Source organism: Oryza brachyantha, chromosome 2, assembly GCF_000231095.2.
Source record: "Oryza brachyantha chromosome 2, ObraRS2, whole genome shotgun sequence".
Lineage (NCBI taxonomy): Eukaryota > Viridiplantae > Streptophyta > Magnoliopsida > Poales > Poaceae > Oryza > Oryza brachyantha.
In genome coordinates this window covers 5,061,145-5,077,964 of record NC_023164.2, presented here as the reverse complement: position 1 = coordinate 5,077,964, position 16,820 = coordinate 5,061,145, and the positions used below count along the sequence as shown (strand labels likewise).

Below are 16,820 nucleotides of genomic sequence, written 5' to 3'. Positions count from 1 at the left end.
TTTATATAGAAAAGTAAGATGATTAACTTCATATATAAACATTTAAAAAATAATGCACGGTTTACTTGTTTGGAAAGAGCGTGTGCAAAAGCTAAGCAAAAATATAAGAATAATCCCGGAAAAAACGCAACCATAGTGTTTCGTGACTTTTAAAAAATATTTCAATCTATTAAATTGTTGAAATATAATTGACCATGATCGAAACATTTAGCTTTTATATATAAAACATCAATCTTTAATGTTTCAAAAATTGTTTCATTACTATATATATATATTAAAAGGTGTTTCGTTATATTAAAATATTCAGTTTTCACTTATAATACATCGACTCTCTATTTGTTGAAATATCAATAAATTCACTAAAAACAAGGATGAAAATTTGAAAGAATGTCAAAAAAAAAAACCCGCAACATTTCACTGCATTACGACGTAACACCAAATTATGAATAATGTTGGACTTTTTAAAAAAGAAATGCTGACACATGAATACATGTGTGTGCATACATATAGCTTGTGCAACCACACACTCCGATAGAAGGCTAAAATTTAAGTCTTCAAAATTCTGTTTTGAAGCCCTTCTAAAAAATTTTGGGATAAAAAATCCTCCCCTCAAAGAGTGCATGTATATTTGATTCCTAAAAACTTCAAAATATGCCACGTCATCTTTAGTGGGCCCTCGTCAACTGTTTTTTGACTAAAAACTGATTCTTTCATGTTGATCATGCGGATTGTTTCTTGGATTGCGAATCTCACCATTAGGCCAAAATTTGGCTCAAGTACCAACGTTTGGGAGTGCTAAAAAATTGGAAGTTGTTTTAGATATAACTGCTGGAGAAACGTTTTTAGCTCACAATACTAATATTTTCTCAATTCCTATATGAAAATAAACAGGAAAACTTCAAAAGAGATGTTTAATTGCTACACAAGAAAAACATTGGATTGTAGGAGACAAACCACTGAAAACATGATACCTCTCGATTATTTTCGTCCAAAATATTCATGACTGTCCATTCCATAGGAGTTTTAAAGAAAAAATTGAATCAATCCTTTATTTGAAAGGATTTCGTAGGAATTTTTCAAATTGATTTGGAATCCTCCAAATTTCATAAGTTTTTCCTATAAGCCAAAGGGGCCCCAAAGGGTTCGGTCCTTTTTTTTTTGCCTAATTTCCAGAAAAGCATGACATGTTTACCAGCAGACATGAGCAGCAGATTCACAAGAAATTGTAGCAGATATGAGAATATGAGCATCAGATTGACAAGAAATGGTGTGAATTAGTCTTAACTACAAGTTAATAAGGGCCAAAACTCTTAAAAATAGCACACAAAGAAACGACTAGTACACAATATAGACTAATTTAGAACGGTAAACCCAAAACCTAAATAGCTCATTCTCCTTGGTATCCTTGCTCTGATGATCAAAACTACTTGAAGCATTTGGCATCCAGCAACGCCTCACCCTCAAATGGCTCCAGGTCCTCAATCATGGCGCTGACACGCTCCTTCTGGGCCTCATCTGAGATGTCAACCTTGGTCCACTCATAGAGCTCCATGTCATAGACTTCATCCATAACGAACTTGGGGATCTCAGGGCCACGGAAAAGCCAGAGCCCCTTCACCTTGAATGGTGGCTCAGAGCCAATCACAAGCATCTTCCCAAAAGCATATTTGCGGCACAGGTCCATCCGCTGCAGGAATCCACCAACCTTGTTCATGGTCACAAAGGAGACGGTGTTCTCATCATTGTATTTGTAGTCACAGAACCACAGGGAGTAACCCTCTGGGTCATACATATCCCAGAAACCTGAAATATAAGAGAAGGTGGGTTGTAATTTAATATACTTCAACTCACTATGCATTCTTCTGCCAGATCAAAAGTTTAAGATAGCAGATAGTGATAATGGTAATAAAGAACTATAACTGGCTGAGGGTTGACAGTTATTAAGGTTGCTATCCTTTGTTATACAGCAAGAGCTATAACTGCTTAAGGATATGCATTTATTAAGGTTCCGGTCGATTGTAATGCATTGTGGTACTCAAACTTCTCAACATGGAATACTTTCATTGACAGTTTTTGAAAAGAAACTTACCCTTGATAGCAACCTCACGGAAGTTTGTTTTTGTGTTTGAGTACAACCTTTTCCACTCATCAAGGATCATCTTGCTTGGAGGAAGCAAATCAAGAGCATTCTTTGGCTTTGGCTTTGGTGCTTCCTCATCCTCCTCTGATTTCTCAGCTGCCTTAGGCTTTGGAGCTTCTTTTGGGGCCTCTTTCTTGGCTTCCTTTGGCTTCTGTTCTTTTGGTGGTGCCACTTTCTTTTGAACTGGTGGGACAACCTGTGCCTGCTTCACATCACCAATAACTTTCTTCAAGTTTGGCTGGTTAACCATAGTCCAGAAGTATCTCTCAACATGAGGAAACTCAGATGTGAAGTCCTTGATCATGATCCGAGAAAAGCCCAGGTAGAGGTTGCATGCCATTACAATATCGGCAAGTGTCACTGAGTTGCCGACAAGGTATGTGTTTGATGCAAGGTGGGTGTTGAGGGCACCCAATGATCTCTTCAAAGCAGCAATAGCTGCTTCCTCACCCTGTAGGACAGGAAACATTAGACCACAAGTTGTTCACAAGGAAAACACAAGAATTTACACCCACTTAGGCTTGCTTACCATAGGCACATAGGGAGCAAATCCTAGACGTGGGTAGAGCCACTTTCCAATATTAGCATCAACCTCTGTGGCAGAAAAGTCAATCCACTGCTCAATGTGGGCCTGAAAGACAAAAAAACTCTAAGCGATGGTAAAATAATTTAGAAAAATCTTAAAATGTCTATGAAAGAACACTCACATATTCAATCAGTGAAGACCCATAGAGTGGGTTGTCAGCCTTCGAGCGAGTAACTTGATGAATACAAAAGAGGCTTAAGAACCAATGGAGAAACAATAGATGAAACTATTCAAAGAATGCCAATTCCTTGTATCGCTTACCATATCGAGCAATTGCATTGCTCTCAAAGACAGGACCATCAGGAGTCTCTAGAACAGGAACCTGTAAAAGAAACATGTACAAATCAGACTCTGTGCTACTGTACTAAAAATTCCATAGTGCTTTTGTTCACACCTTTCCAATAGGGTTCATCTTGATAAACTCGGGAGTCTTGTTGGAGACACCCATTTGAAAGTTCTTCACTAACTCAACTTTGACACCACTATACTCCGCGGCAATGAGTGCCTTGAAGGCATTCTTGTTTCCACTCCCCGCATGCAGCACCTACCACAATTCAAATTACATAGTTGGTCACAAAAAGATGTTGATTAACTGCATTGACATGATACCACTACAAAAACAGTTTAACAAGCAAGTCCAAAACCATCCAATCTAAAACAGGATGCAGACACACATGAATACATTATAAGCAGAAAATATTGATAAGACGGCATTAAGCTATAATCAGGTATCAAAATTAAATCTTTAACGCCCCCAACTGTCAACACCCTACCAAAACCCTTCTTAGAACACCCAACCCTATCATAAGAAACATACTAGGTAGCAATGCGAACCAAATCAACTATGATCGCACAGAAAAAACAACAATATTATCGCAGAGACCACTATAACAATCTACATATACTAAAATCTCCGGAGGAATTCGAATCGAAAAACTCATCCGAAGCTTTTCGAAACTAATCAGCAACACAAAAAATAAGCAACGAATCATGAAGCACTCACGAGAGCCATCTCGCCGGGTCGCCGCAAGCTCCACTCACTCGATCTCAGATCTGCACAGCACAAAGGGAACCACACCCCCAAAAGAATTTTTTTTAACAAAAAAAGAATCCGCACGATCAGAATCGCAACGATGGCGCACGAGTTGAAACCGAAGATCTTACTGCGGCGGAGCGATCGGCGCGGCGGGAGATTTATCGGGCGCGGGGAGAGGCGGATCAAAGACGAACCCTAACACAAGCGTAGCCGAAGTAGATTCGACGCCGCCAACTTATGGAGTCGGAGGCGCCTCGCGGCCCCGCCTAGGGCTGCGGGCGGGTGATCCCAGCCGTCCGCTGCGGCGGATCGGATCCCGGCCCGCGCCGTAGCCGACCCGGCCTATCCTCTCCTCAGCCTGCTCGGCGAGTCGTGCTGGGCCTTGATGGGCTCGGGTGTTCGGTTAGTGGGCCGAAAGCGTGGTTTTGGATGGGCCGTATATGGGCCCACCATATGAGGTGATTTTTTATTTATTCTTTTGTGTGTCTTTTTTTTTTCCTTTGCCGCGGCGGGGGCGGCGCGCGGGTCGACGTCGCCGGCGGCGGCGGAGGGGGGCGGAGATGAGATGAGTCGCCGCAGGTGTACTCGGCGTTGTCATCGTCTTCCGCTCCTAGGTAGGCTCGGTTGGTTGGTGCGATCGAAGCTCTGGTGAGATTTTTTTTTTTCCTTTTCTCCTTCCCTGCGGCTCTGCGCCGTCGTTCACCACGTGTTCGGCGAAATGCTGCCCCCCCAAGCAACTCTTGAGGTCTGGGGCGTTCCTGCGTGGCGACGCTGGGGGGGTTGGGCGTTATGTGCTTGTAGAGGCTTCGGCGCGTTCCTTGTTCGGTTGTGGATGTGGTGGCCGGAGAGGGAGAAACATCCAGTGCCGTGCAGAATTTTCGGCGGTGGCGTTGGTTTTGGGCATTTTTACCCTGGTTGGCTTCTTTGCACGAGGCATGAACCTTTTCTATGAAGAACTAGTGTGGGGGGATTGGTCACGGCACTGGTTGCAAGAGACAATTACCCTTCACGTTTGCTGACCTATTATTATTGGAGTGACAGTGACTAGGAAGAGTTAGGATCATGATGTCAGTCAAGGGCTCAAGGCCTGGCGGCTGGTGTTGTGCTTAAGTAACTGGATTGGAGCGATTTGACTACTGATTCAACGATAGTGATAGTTTGCTTATGATGTCTATTAATAGTTTTGATAATTTTCTATTCTATATTTGATAGGTGTAAGTGCCGAATGAGACCAACAGAGATGGTGGAGATATAGCTTGCCTATGCCTAGTGATCATTTGTATCACATATAAATGCTGTGTGCAACTGAAAAGTGGCCACTTTGGTTCTTTATTCTTAGATTGATGCTCATGTATTCTCTTGTGCCTTGCTGCAATACTCTTAAGCATTAGCATATTATGCCATATTAAGGACGTTGCATAATTCTGATTCTGAAAGTTAAGCGGCCTCTTTTAAGTTGCATTTTAGATATTTGTGAATAGTTTTGGAGGGAAGGCCAAATTGGTCGTGATGGAGTTTACAAGGAAACTTCTTTTGTTTTTTGGTGCAGTACAAAAGTTGGACATACAGTGGCATGAAAATCAATCTTAACTTCACCTGTATACCTTGAACTACAGATATAGCTTGTGTCAAAATTTTTTAGATGATGTCAGATCACTAGTTTTAAACTTTTAATCTGATCAATAATTCAAGCATGTTCAAGACCTTTGTTTCTGAGATCACCCCATATATTTACTGCCGATCTAGAACATCAACAGATTCAATCTTATTTTTTATTAAATACTTTAAAAAAACGTAGCTCTCTTGTTAAGACTATATATGTTTGTCTATTTAAACCCAAAGAAGTCTGCAGCTGCTCTACCATAAATTTAAATAGTTGTTAACCAATACGAACCATTTCATACGATGCGATGTTTTTCTTTCAAGACATGTATGCTGTATTTTTATTTAAAATGCAAAAAGGATATAGATGGATCATTCTCTTAGCTTAGAATAATATCTAATTAAAAGCTTATAACTCTGCGTGTAGACGGTCTGAGCAAGTTCCACCAAGTGAAAGCAGCTCGTGTAGCTTTTTTTTATTGTTAGAATGTGAAAAAAAGGAAATGTGTATATTCTTTACAGAAAAATAGGAATCTAAGACCTCTGTTTTGGTATCTGGTAGCGTTCATGTCACATTTTAACAAAAAGAAAAAAAAGCACCAAAAAAAAACATTTTATATATTGCCTGGCATCAGAAAATGTACTTATGCACTGCTGCCTATCACCATATTCATATGTTCTAAAATCAGGACCTGGACGGTTCTCCTCATCCTATCCATGAGCTAGTCTGTTGTCTTGACTTGTCAATGTCATGTTTCTTTTCAGACTTTCTTGGATACACCTTTAGTTTGTTGTTTCAGTTTAGAAATATCCGCAATTATTTAAACTTTTTGAGACATGATTACATGATTTAAGCGTGAGAGAGAAAGTACGTGTAGTTACAGCATATGCCCTGTCGTTCCTTTCTTTGTATAAATGAAATTCAATGATGTGGTGGAAACACATGAGAGGTATATGGCACATCAGGAATGTTCTCCCAGCCGAGCTCTGAACACAATCCATCCCTTCAACTATGCGCATATAGTATGTTATTTGTTTATGTTTTTTTAGTTATTCTGTAAATGTCTTTATTTGCAGTTTAGTTTATTGCTTTTTTATTGTGTGTTTCTGTTGTATCAAAGTAGGAGCCTTATAAATAAGGGAAAAAATATTATAATTTTCATCCTTGAATTAGCAATCCCTTATTTCCCTTTTTCCTTTCTTAGCTTCAAAAAACTACCTGGCGCATCATTCATACTTAACATAATCTCAAAATTATGTGGAGAGACATTTAGCCAAAAAATAAGTGGTTGTGGCTCAGCCCTTCATCACACCCCTAGGTAACCTTATCCAGTTCTTCCCGATTAGTGTATTCTTTGCTTTCTGTCTTTTTGTTGTTTCTTTAATAGCAACCGCTCATTGCGGCTGTGTGCCGTGCAGAGTCACTTATTGCATTGCTTGGTAATCACATCAGAAAATTATCCTAGATATAATTTTCAAAAATGTAAATTATAATCCTATTTTAGTATTCTTTTGATTCATCGATTGACATGTTTACCAGAAGTTATTACTTTTCTGAATTTATTCCTGTAAGTGCCATTGCAGGTCTCCTTTCTCTTGATAAACTTGGTATTGCCTACTCTTGAAACATGGAATATGTTGTTTGACAATTGGAGACTTTTTTTCAAATACCTAGGCCTATCTTTTTCCTAATTAAGAGAAAGGTGCAAGAGTGGAAAAGGAAGTGATACTTCGCAACTGCCTGTTGTGTATAGAACAGTTTATTCACTGGTGTCCCACTGATAAACCTAATTCACCATGAACACCTCTCAAGTGGGTTATTGTACTTTAGCCTGCACTCTGGTATGAACACCTCATCATCTTCACTCAATATTACTATTTAGGGCGGTGATTGTTTGACCTTTTAAGGGAAAAAACCAAATGATATATTTGCAAATTAAAAATAATTTGTGAATGAAACTTTATATACATGTTCTTAGAGAACTAAAAGCTAAGACTGAAAAATAAATTACGATGAGAAAACCTCAAAATAAACTCTAAATTTAAAGTTGGGGATTCAAATTTTAGCTTATAAGCATAAGCAAAACGAGGGGGGGTGTTAGTTTTTTTTTTTTGCAGGTTTTTTTCAGTTTCCCTTTTCTCATTTCTAGCTCTAATTTTACCATGATTCTGTGAAATGAATAATTAGAGCTAACAGAATCATTTTTTGCTGGAGTTATGTGGAACATTTTATGTTTAGCAATAGTATGTTCTGATGTTCTTCATGAAATTCATTATTTGACTGACAGCAACCCTTCAGAGCTGAACACTGCGTTATTCGTCTCTTAGACCACACTGACGCCACTACTTTTTTTTTTCTTATTATTCATTAATCAAGCGCATGTATACATAAATCCTCTCACTTGTGTGTATCATGATTCCACACACACACAAATGAGGGTCCATGTAGGCATGGAGCATTTAGTGTCTTTTTGCACAAAGCCATGATCCCATTGGATTTGCAGAGCCTTGTGAAAGCTACGTTTTTGTTGGCCACGAGTCTATCATTGAGCTGGGCACCTTACATCTTGTGACAGTGAGTGAATTATTCTCACACACACTCTTGCTCAAGGAGTGATTCAAAAGGCCCATACGTATACATCTCAACCATCATACAACCTGAAGCTGGCCGCCTATCAAAGTGAACATTATCCAGCTATACGAGTGGTACAATAAGAATTTGGTAGTGTGGCCTGAAGTTTTCATCTAATTATCTGTGAACATATAAGGCCTATGTCTAGTGCCATATTGGCAAAAAGCTGTCATTTGGCTTATATGCTATATTTAACTTTTATTTTGTGGCACACTTTTCCAATATTTTACTGGACATCTTGAGCGAGACAGAAGTATCTTATGGTTTCATGTGATTGTTTCAAGGATCAGCAGTCATTTTCTGGTAGATCTATTCTATAGCTCAGAACTATTGCTTGCTTCCGTTAAGTTGAGAGAATCTAGCTAGCACGCATGTCTTGAACAGAAACATGGTTACTGTTAACTGATACTAAAGCTTAAGCTGATGAATTGTCACCATGAGTAGATGTATGATATAAATATGTATGGAATTTACATCTGCAGCCAGATTTTTTGGCATAAGAGTTTAAATTTTAAATTTAGGCTGGAACACCTTCAGTACTCTCAAGTCCTTTTGAATTAAAATAGCTGCACCGTGCATGACAAAACTGCTCATTACTCGATGATGAAGCAAGGACAGTACTATTTGCTATAATATGTATCATTTGGTCACTTCTTAACAGGAATATTGCGTCAATCATTCATTAAGATGCTTAAATATTGATTGCATACCATCTTGCCAATCTCAAACTTCTGCACTGATGCATAGCTGCACTCATTTTGCAGTACCTTTACTAATGCAGGCATTACCCTAGATAAATCATGAAAGCTGTGGATCCCATGCTGCGAAGACAACTTCTGCATTGTCTGAGGATTTGACGATTCACTACTGAACTAGTATGGCTGACAGTTTTTTGCGCAAACCAAGGCGAAAAGTTCAGTGGGAGTGATCTGGTCGTCATTTCATCAAGATGGTACGTACAACCCAGGAGGTACCTAGCTTCTCCAAAATACCAAAAAGAGCTCCAGCCTCCAGTGCCCATCTCTCCTACTTCAGTATACAATGTGCTTCTCCCACAGCTGAGGTGCGTCACCGATCTCGATGCATTTTTTTTCTCTCTACGCGGCGCGACACGTGTCCCAGGCGATCTTGATGATCAACTAATCCCCTCTGCTCTGCATTGTAGGTTGGTCGATCAACGATCTCGCCAAACGGGCGTTTTCGTTGTCGACGTCTGCCCACTTTGTACGCATGCATACCATGTATCCCCTTGCCGTGATCTGTACAATTCAGCTGACCGCGAAAGGATGGTGCACGCACATATACGTACAGAGGCGCGCGCGCAGTGGGCGCGGGGGCCTCGCTGCGCTGTGCTGCCCCTGCACAAATCTGCGCCATTAGTTGCTTGTTTGGGAGCGCTAGCTCCCCGCTGCTGTTTGTCCCCAACGGGATCACGAGAGGGGGAGGAACAAGTTGCCCAGATTTTGGACCCTTGCAAATGGAAGTGTGTGGGCTTGTCATGTGGGAAGAGCCGTCGTTTTCAGGGTTTAAGCTGTTTCTGCCCCCCTCTTGCTCATGGCAATAAGTGAGATTTGAGGGCGCATTAGGGGTTTATTGTAGCTCAGCTTTATTAGCCCATCAACTCCTCCGAGGTGATGAAAGGACAGGTTGAATAGTCAGCAGATAGCAGCAAAGCAAACATGGTGGAGATCATGGGGTCATATGTATCCTGTTCTGAGTCACAGAAAATAGTTGCCATAGTATGGGACTGGTCTCCTCTGTTCAGTGCAAATCAGGGCAGGTAAAATAGTATTTTAACTGATGATGGCATATGTGTCTAACTAACTAGCAGATTAATAAACATCCTGTTGCTGTTTCTGTTGCTGTAGGCACAGGCCGGGGATATATATTTTCTGAGATGGAATTTGATCCTCCGTGCTTGACACCTTTATTAAGTAAGGTACGTACTCTGTCTGCCACCAGAAAACCAGTTGATATAATATCGCGTGATACCCCGATTAATCTTGTTGGTCGATCAACCCGGACCGGCCGTACTTCCGGTGTTAGCTTTTGGCTTAGAGGCAAAACTACTACTGTTACATTTGCTGCTGACGCAAAAACCAAAAGCCATGCTTGCATGGGGCCCTTGGCGCAGGAAATGTCTCATTGCCTGCTCATGTCTTGATGTTTTTTTGTCTCCAGTGCGTGTGTGACTCTGAGAGAGAGAGAGAGAGAGAGAGAGAGAGGGGGGGGGGATCAATGGCCTGATGCAGAACCTATCCATTAGAGCCACTGCACTGATTCACCCGATCCTACACAGCCCTGCCCTCTGAATGGCTCCAGCTTTTGTTCAACCGATCTGTCGTTTATACTACAGTGATGTGAAACGTGCATGTACTGCATGTACCTTTGCTGCATGCGAGAGTGAGAGAGAGATCGATGCATGGCATGTGAGAGTTAGTTAACTTGGTAGCCCTAGCTAGATGTGACCATGTCACAACAATATACAGTGATTTTCATATATCTGCAATTGATGGTTGCTGATTAGACTAGCAATTAATTAGTTACTCGATTATACTCCTGTAGTAACAGGAATTTTATGGTGTAGGGTATGTTTTGCCCACTCTACGAGAGACCGATGTAGATACGTTTGCATGTATACTTTCATATAGTTACTCTACAGGGAATGCAGCTATACTCCTCTAGTCTTAGACCACTTCTTTGAAGCTATTTGTTAAGTATCTTTCTCAAAATATTCGTGTGGCAAAATCCACGCAATAATCTAAACCAAACAAGGTCTAAGTTTACGTTACCTTAATTTAGCTGGAGCGGAAAACAACTATATCTCATGCTACATTTATTTTTCTCCAAACTAAAAAATAAAAGTAACAATACACACAACTTGTTTTTTGTGCTCATACATTTCTTGTTCAACTTCTACTGACAAATGAGGTTTTCATATTGCTGGCAAGTTAATTAGTTACTCTATCTAGTCACATATTTGTAGTTTTAGAATTGAGAAAATTGATGTGTATATTCCTCTCGAAAGTGTTTCTATAGTATTAATAATTAGTCAAATGATTTTATTTTCCCTATTTTTTAAAAGAAATCATTTACTCCCTCTAATTTTTTTATATGACGTTTGAACTAACCAACATCATATATTTAAGGGAAATTTGCAAATATGCCATTATAATTTTACAAAGTTAGAAATATGTCATTGGTATCTCAATGATATGTAGGGCCTGCATGAGTCAATGACATATGAGTCAGGATAACTTATCTCTAATTTTGAAAATTATAATGGCATTCTTGTAATTTTCCTTATATTATATTTTTAAACATGGAGGGAGTATTTATGAGAGTGGTAACATTAATTTAGCAAGGTAAATGGAGAAGAAGGATGAAAAGGTGCACTGGAGTAGCAGGGGGTAGTTAATTTGGGATATCAATTGAGTTACTATCTATTCTTACAGCAATTCTGTTATCCTTGATAAAGTATCATATTTTCTAGTATAAAACTTATTACCTCCAGTTACTTTGTAACTCAAGTAATTTTTGGTACCTAGAAGTAATTTCTTAAGGATGATAAAATTGTCCATAAGTTGATATAATGCCATTTTAGAGTACGTTAAACTTTAGAAGTGTGATGAATGTACTTTTTATATAAACTAACACAATAGTTAGATTTGTGTGTGTATTGAAGATATTAAATGACAAATGAGAGAATGGAGGGAATATCTTAGAACGAACGTCCTTGAATTGAAAGAAAATTTGTAGTGAGGTCTATATACCAATGATCGTACCTTATCAAATTATACTCCAAACTAAAATCAGCAGACATGTTAATTGAATTCGTATGGTTTAATTAAATTATATTCCCCATCTTCTACATGTTATCATGGAATTAATGACCGAAATATTATATAACTTTGCCAATAACACATGCTCGAGAAGTGCTGTTAAAGAATTTTCACTTCAAACACCTGCATATATGCAGAAATAGCCATGCAATGCAATATTGCATTAAGAACTATTACGTAGATAGATTATGAGGCTAAACTATTTATGCATGGTAGAATATCTAGTGCAATTATGCAAACATTTATATAGTCCATCTGGGTGGTAATATTAATTCTTACTCATCACATGAAGATGAGATTTTGGAGCAACATCATACGACGCTGCAATCATCCTGCAGCATGGTCTTGAGGTGGCATGCAAATTCTTTTGTGAAAAGCAATGACTATTGCTGAGCCAGGTAGGGCACACTCTGCTCGCTGCCGCAAGCTGCATGCATGAGATCTTATTAATCGATCGGCTTGTTGTTTGGAATGAATGTTTTGCGTGTTGCAGAGTGCATGCGCAGTGTGTTTTTTCCCCCCACTGTTTCCCTTAGGTTTTCCTGTGCTACCTGTGTCCACCCTTTTCTCTCAGGAAAGGGATCACACATGGCATCCTTCTAAATCTTCCTAGGGCCAAGCTGGAGAGGGATTGATGGCAGCTCTTGGCTCCTCTTGCTTCCCTTTTGTTGAAAGGACATGCCCCTCTCCACTGTCCATGATCACCCCTGGGCCCTTGTAAATTGCCCCTCCAACAGCAGATCTCCCCTTAGCTAGTCAGCCACAGTGCTCTCCTCCCCCATCTTCCTTATATGCAATATCCCTGATACATACACTTGTGTTTGTATTGCCTGTAGCTACATCTTCCCAGATCTCCTCAGCTTCCCTGCCCTCTCTCTTTCTCCTCTCTGGTATGTCTACTATCTACATGAGCCAGCTACCTGCTACTCTCCCTCTAATGGAGGGGGATCAGGATCAGGGGCTCTTTCCAGCCTTCCATAGAGCCAAGGACCCTCCTATCCTGTTTCCCTTCATGATCGACAGCGCCGTCGAGCACCAAGGCCAGAGCTATGGAGATCAGAGCCTGAGGAGGCAGCAGGTTTTGGGTGAATCCAATCAACAGGTGAGCAGCTGGTTCGATCGATCACTACCATATATAGACAAGTAGATCAGTGATTCTTCCTTAGTATATATGAATCATGATTATATGCTGCTAGCCCTAGTGTAATCTTAGCCTTGCTCCTCTTTCTTTTCTCTTGCAGTTCAATGATCACGTGATGATGGGTGGATCAGACGTCTTCCTCACACCGTCTCCGTTCCGACCGACCATCCAAAGCATCGGCAGCGACATGATCCAGCGATCGTCTTATGATCTATACGATGTGGAGAACAAGCACGCTGGCGGCGGATCAAGCAGCAAGTGGATGTCGACGCCGCCGGTGAAGATGAGGATCATAAGGAAGGGGGCGGCAACCGATCCCGAGGGCGGGGCGGCCGTGAGAAAGCCAAGAAGAAGAGCACAAGCGCACCAAGATGAGAGCCAGCTGCAACAACAGCAAGCTATGGGTGTCGTTAGAGTGTGCTCGGACTGCAACACCACCAAGACCCCCTTGTGGAGAAGTGGTCCTTGTGGCCCTAAGGTGATTAATTTACTTCCTAGCTAGCTATTAACAACTGCCCCAACTCATGTGCTCATCTGTCTGTCTGGGTGCTATGCTATGCTGTATTTCCATGTGCATTTTCTTTGTGTATATATACATAGCATATGTTTGTTACACCAGCTAGCTAGGTAGCTACCTGATGCTTATGCATTTAAGATTATTGTTGATTTGATTTCTTGTTTGATTTGTGTGTTGTGTGTTTGCATGGTGGTGCAGTCCCTTTGCAACGCGTGCGGCATCAGGCAAAGGAAAGCGCGCCGGGCGATGGCCGCTGCTGCCAACGGCGGTGCGGCGGCGCCGCCGCCAGCAAAGAGCGCCGTGGCGAGCGGCGCGGCGGTGAACAAGCCGGCGAAGAAGGAGAAGAGGACGGACGTCGACCGGTCGCTGCCGTTCAAGAAGCGGTGCAAGATGGTCGTCGATCATGCTGTAGTCACTGCCACCGCCGCCAAGGCAGCCACGGCCAGCATAGACGCCGCCGCTCCGAAGAACGATCCAGATCACGTCGTCGGCGGTGGTGAGGAGAACGACGCCGCCGCCGTCGCGGAGAGCCCGGCGACCAAGGCCGCCGGCGCCACCGGCGCCCCTCCGGCGTTCTTCCATGGCCTCCCCCGCGACGAGATCACCGACGCCGCCATGCTGCTCATGACCCTATCCTGTGGCCTCGTCCGCAGCTAGCTAGCTAGCTCATCAGAAGTAGCTACTGGGTAACGCACCGTCAATTGATGAGGGCAACAACTCATCATCCGAAGAACTACTTACTACTCGCAATATTGTGTGGGCTGCTCACCTTGTGATCTTGTTGTTTTTGTGCTGTTGACATCGATCAGGATGAAGAGAAGATCGTGATCACATGTCTAAGGACCAAATTAATAAGCGATCAAATTCGCTAGCTAGCTAGCTACTAGCCGGGATCAGGGTTATGTTTGCAATCAGCTGAGTGATTAGCTTGAGGTTTTTTTCTCCCCTGCTGCTGCTAATTAATCAAGCTACTATATATATTGTGTTTCTCATTTAGTTTTCTGTATCGATCTGTTGTGTTTGGAGCTAATAAATAAAATAGAGATAGGAGAGAATCGATAAGGGAGAATTAATTGGGTAATTTTATAGTATTTAAGTATGTATTGAGAGACAGTAAAATTTTAGTGCGTAAAATTGCTCGAATAGATTTGGTAAGATCGTATTATATATACCGCTACTATTCATTGGGCGTCGTACATGCATGACTAGCATGTTCTTACTGTTACGTATGTCAGCTTACGTGCATATAGGAGATATGACGACCAGTCAGGCCTTTCTCACTTTTCTGGGAGACAAACATTCTCTCTATCGTGTCAGCTATATGCATGCATCTGGGACTGGGGCTAATCACTAGTGATCCCTTTATTTTGGAAATGTGTGTCATACACTGTACATATAACGGTATATACAGACGTGATACGACACCTCTTATCTATAAGCTATCTATAATATGTACCATATTATTAAAATTTTTAATAGAAGAGATAAAAACTATCTCTTAATTAATTTCTTAATTAAGAGATAGTCTCTTACACATATTTTAATATCAAGTGAAAATAAATTATAGGGTAATTTGTATTATGAGCTACAAGTTGTCTTTTAGAATGCTTAAAGATAGTTAAAGATAGCATACTTTCTCTATTGTTAGAGGTGGTCTACTGGCGTATCAGGTCGATAGTCGTGTGTGTATATATATCAGCTTGATAGACCCAGATCTAATAATTATATTGTTCCATAGTATTTTTGTCGTTATACTGTGCATAGAACTCTTACAGCTTGCTATAATACAGTATTACGTGTTTCCATCAATATATTCAAACAATATATAGTACTTCTCTTAATAATTATAGATTAGCTTGCGTGCTTTGATTTCTAATTAATTAACTTGAGCAGAATGTGTTGAATGTTTAGTAAAAGACATGCTATATATGGTGCTTGAAAGGTACCAAATACCATGTATTATATATGCTTATTTCCCTCGGGCACGGGGCACCTACAAGGATTTATTTTTCTTTGGTGTTCCATTCTCCCATATTGCTCTCGCATGCAAGAAAAAGCTTCATCAGAATTAGAATCCCAAAAAATTCATTCGCTCATATTAATAGAAAAGAAAGAGAAGAACATAGTATAACATTTGATGATAATGGCTCGTTCGCCCTGAATCAAGTATATCAATGATGTTTGTTTATCAAACCATGCGTGTATTTTCTATCTACTTAACTGATGCACGAATTATTCATTATAGTTAATAAACTCCCATGGATGTTTATGCATAATTCTAGCTAGCATCACCGAAAATCTCATTATTTGACTTATTTTAGAAAATTCATTTCAAACCCTTGAAAACTTTTCATACACGAATAATTCATTATATTAATATAATCTCATGCATGTTCATGTACAAGCCTGGTCCATTTTCGTAATAAGTTTTCAGCACAGTTCAGCTTTAAAATAACTTTGAAAATTTCTACTAACCTCAGATACTAAAATTACCGTATCAAGTGTGAGTATATATAATATATATGTATGTACTATATACCTGCCCTACCCTGAGTAAAAGCTAGTAAAAGTTAATGGCATGCATGGCAGCTCATGCCGCAGAAGTGACACAGGGACAGTGAGCGGCAAAGTGCCAGGGGTATCACTGCATATACGATAAAATTAATGCATGGATGCATGCATGATAATACGACATTGTTTTTTTTTTCGCTGCAACAATTAATATATATATTCAGTCATATGACAACACCGGTTGTTGTATATTTGTGTCGGTTTATATCGTAACATTTTTAGCTATAAGTTGGCTAGCTAGCTTGTCATCCGATTATATAAGTAAATATTTTCTCGCAAAAATAGTGGCAAGTTAATAATTAATAACAATTGGTGGTGCATTATCTAAAGGAGACAACCGATTCACATCCGGAAAAAGTCTGAGTAACTAGTGTAAAATGTATTTGGCAGGCTTTCGCAAGAATATAAAAAGAAAGAAGTTTAGCCATATTATTAAAGCATCTCTTATATTCAGTCATGTACCAAATAAATTACAACAATTAATTTTATACAGTTTGCCTCATAAATTTCACTTAAATCGGCATAGAAGAAGTACTACATACATAACACTTCGTATGTATAAATTTGAACTAAAAGTTGTTATATTTTAAGACGGATGTTGTAGCCAGGCCCATGCAGCCTCCCCTTCCCCCAAAAGATGTATGTCAGGTTTATGAGAAGGGGAGTGGAGCTCGATCCGTTTGGAGATTGAAGAACATGATTTTCAATCACCACTATTATTTTTCATTCATCCGCCCATGCCGAAAACAATCA

At 40.3% G+C, this 16,820-nt stretch overlaps 2 protein-coding genes across 2 annotated transcripts; one reads left to right on the top strand and one right to left on the bottom strand.

Annotated features, from left to right (window-relative positions):
- Positions 1 to 1,235: 1,235 nt before the first annotated feature.
- On the bottom strand, positions 1,236 to 3,987 carry LOC102720301 (elongation factor 1-gamma 2). The gene is made up of 8 exons (XM_006647014.3): positions 3,891 to 3,987; positions 3,730 to 3,779; positions 3,121 to 3,270; positions 2,988 to 3,048; positions 2,848 to 2,900; positions 2,670 to 2,771; positions 2,090 to 2,591; positions 1,236 to 1,803 (listed from the first exon to the last, which is right to left on the bottom strand). The coding sequence occupies exons 2-8, from the start codon at positions 3,736 to 3,738 to the stop codon at positions 1,424 to 1,426; spliced, it is 1,257 nt and encodes a 418-aa protein (XP_006647077.1). The 5' UTR covers positions 3,739 to 3,779; positions 3,891 to 3,987; the 3' UTR covers positions 1,236 to 1,423.
- Positions 3,988 to 9,453: 5,466 nt separating this feature from the next.
- LOC107303587 (protein CYTOKININ-RESPONSIVE GATA TRANSCRIPTION FACTOR 1-like) lies at positions 9,454 to 14,620 on the top strand. The gene is made up of 6 exons (XM_040520853.1): positions 9,454 to 9,776; positions 9,865 to 9,935; positions 12,131 to 12,236; positions 12,332 to 12,940; positions 13,080 to 13,457; positions 13,695 to 14,620. Exons 4-6 carry the CDS (start codon positions 12,731 to 12,733, stop codon positions 14,151 to 14,153), a joined length of 1,047 nt encoding a protein of 348 aa, XP_040376787.1. The 5' UTR covers positions 9,454 to 9,776; positions 9,865 to 9,935; positions 12,131 to 12,236; positions 12,332 to 12,730; the 3' UTR covers positions 14,154 to 14,620.
- The last annotated feature ends 2,200 nt before the right edge of the window (positions 14,621 to 16,820 follow it).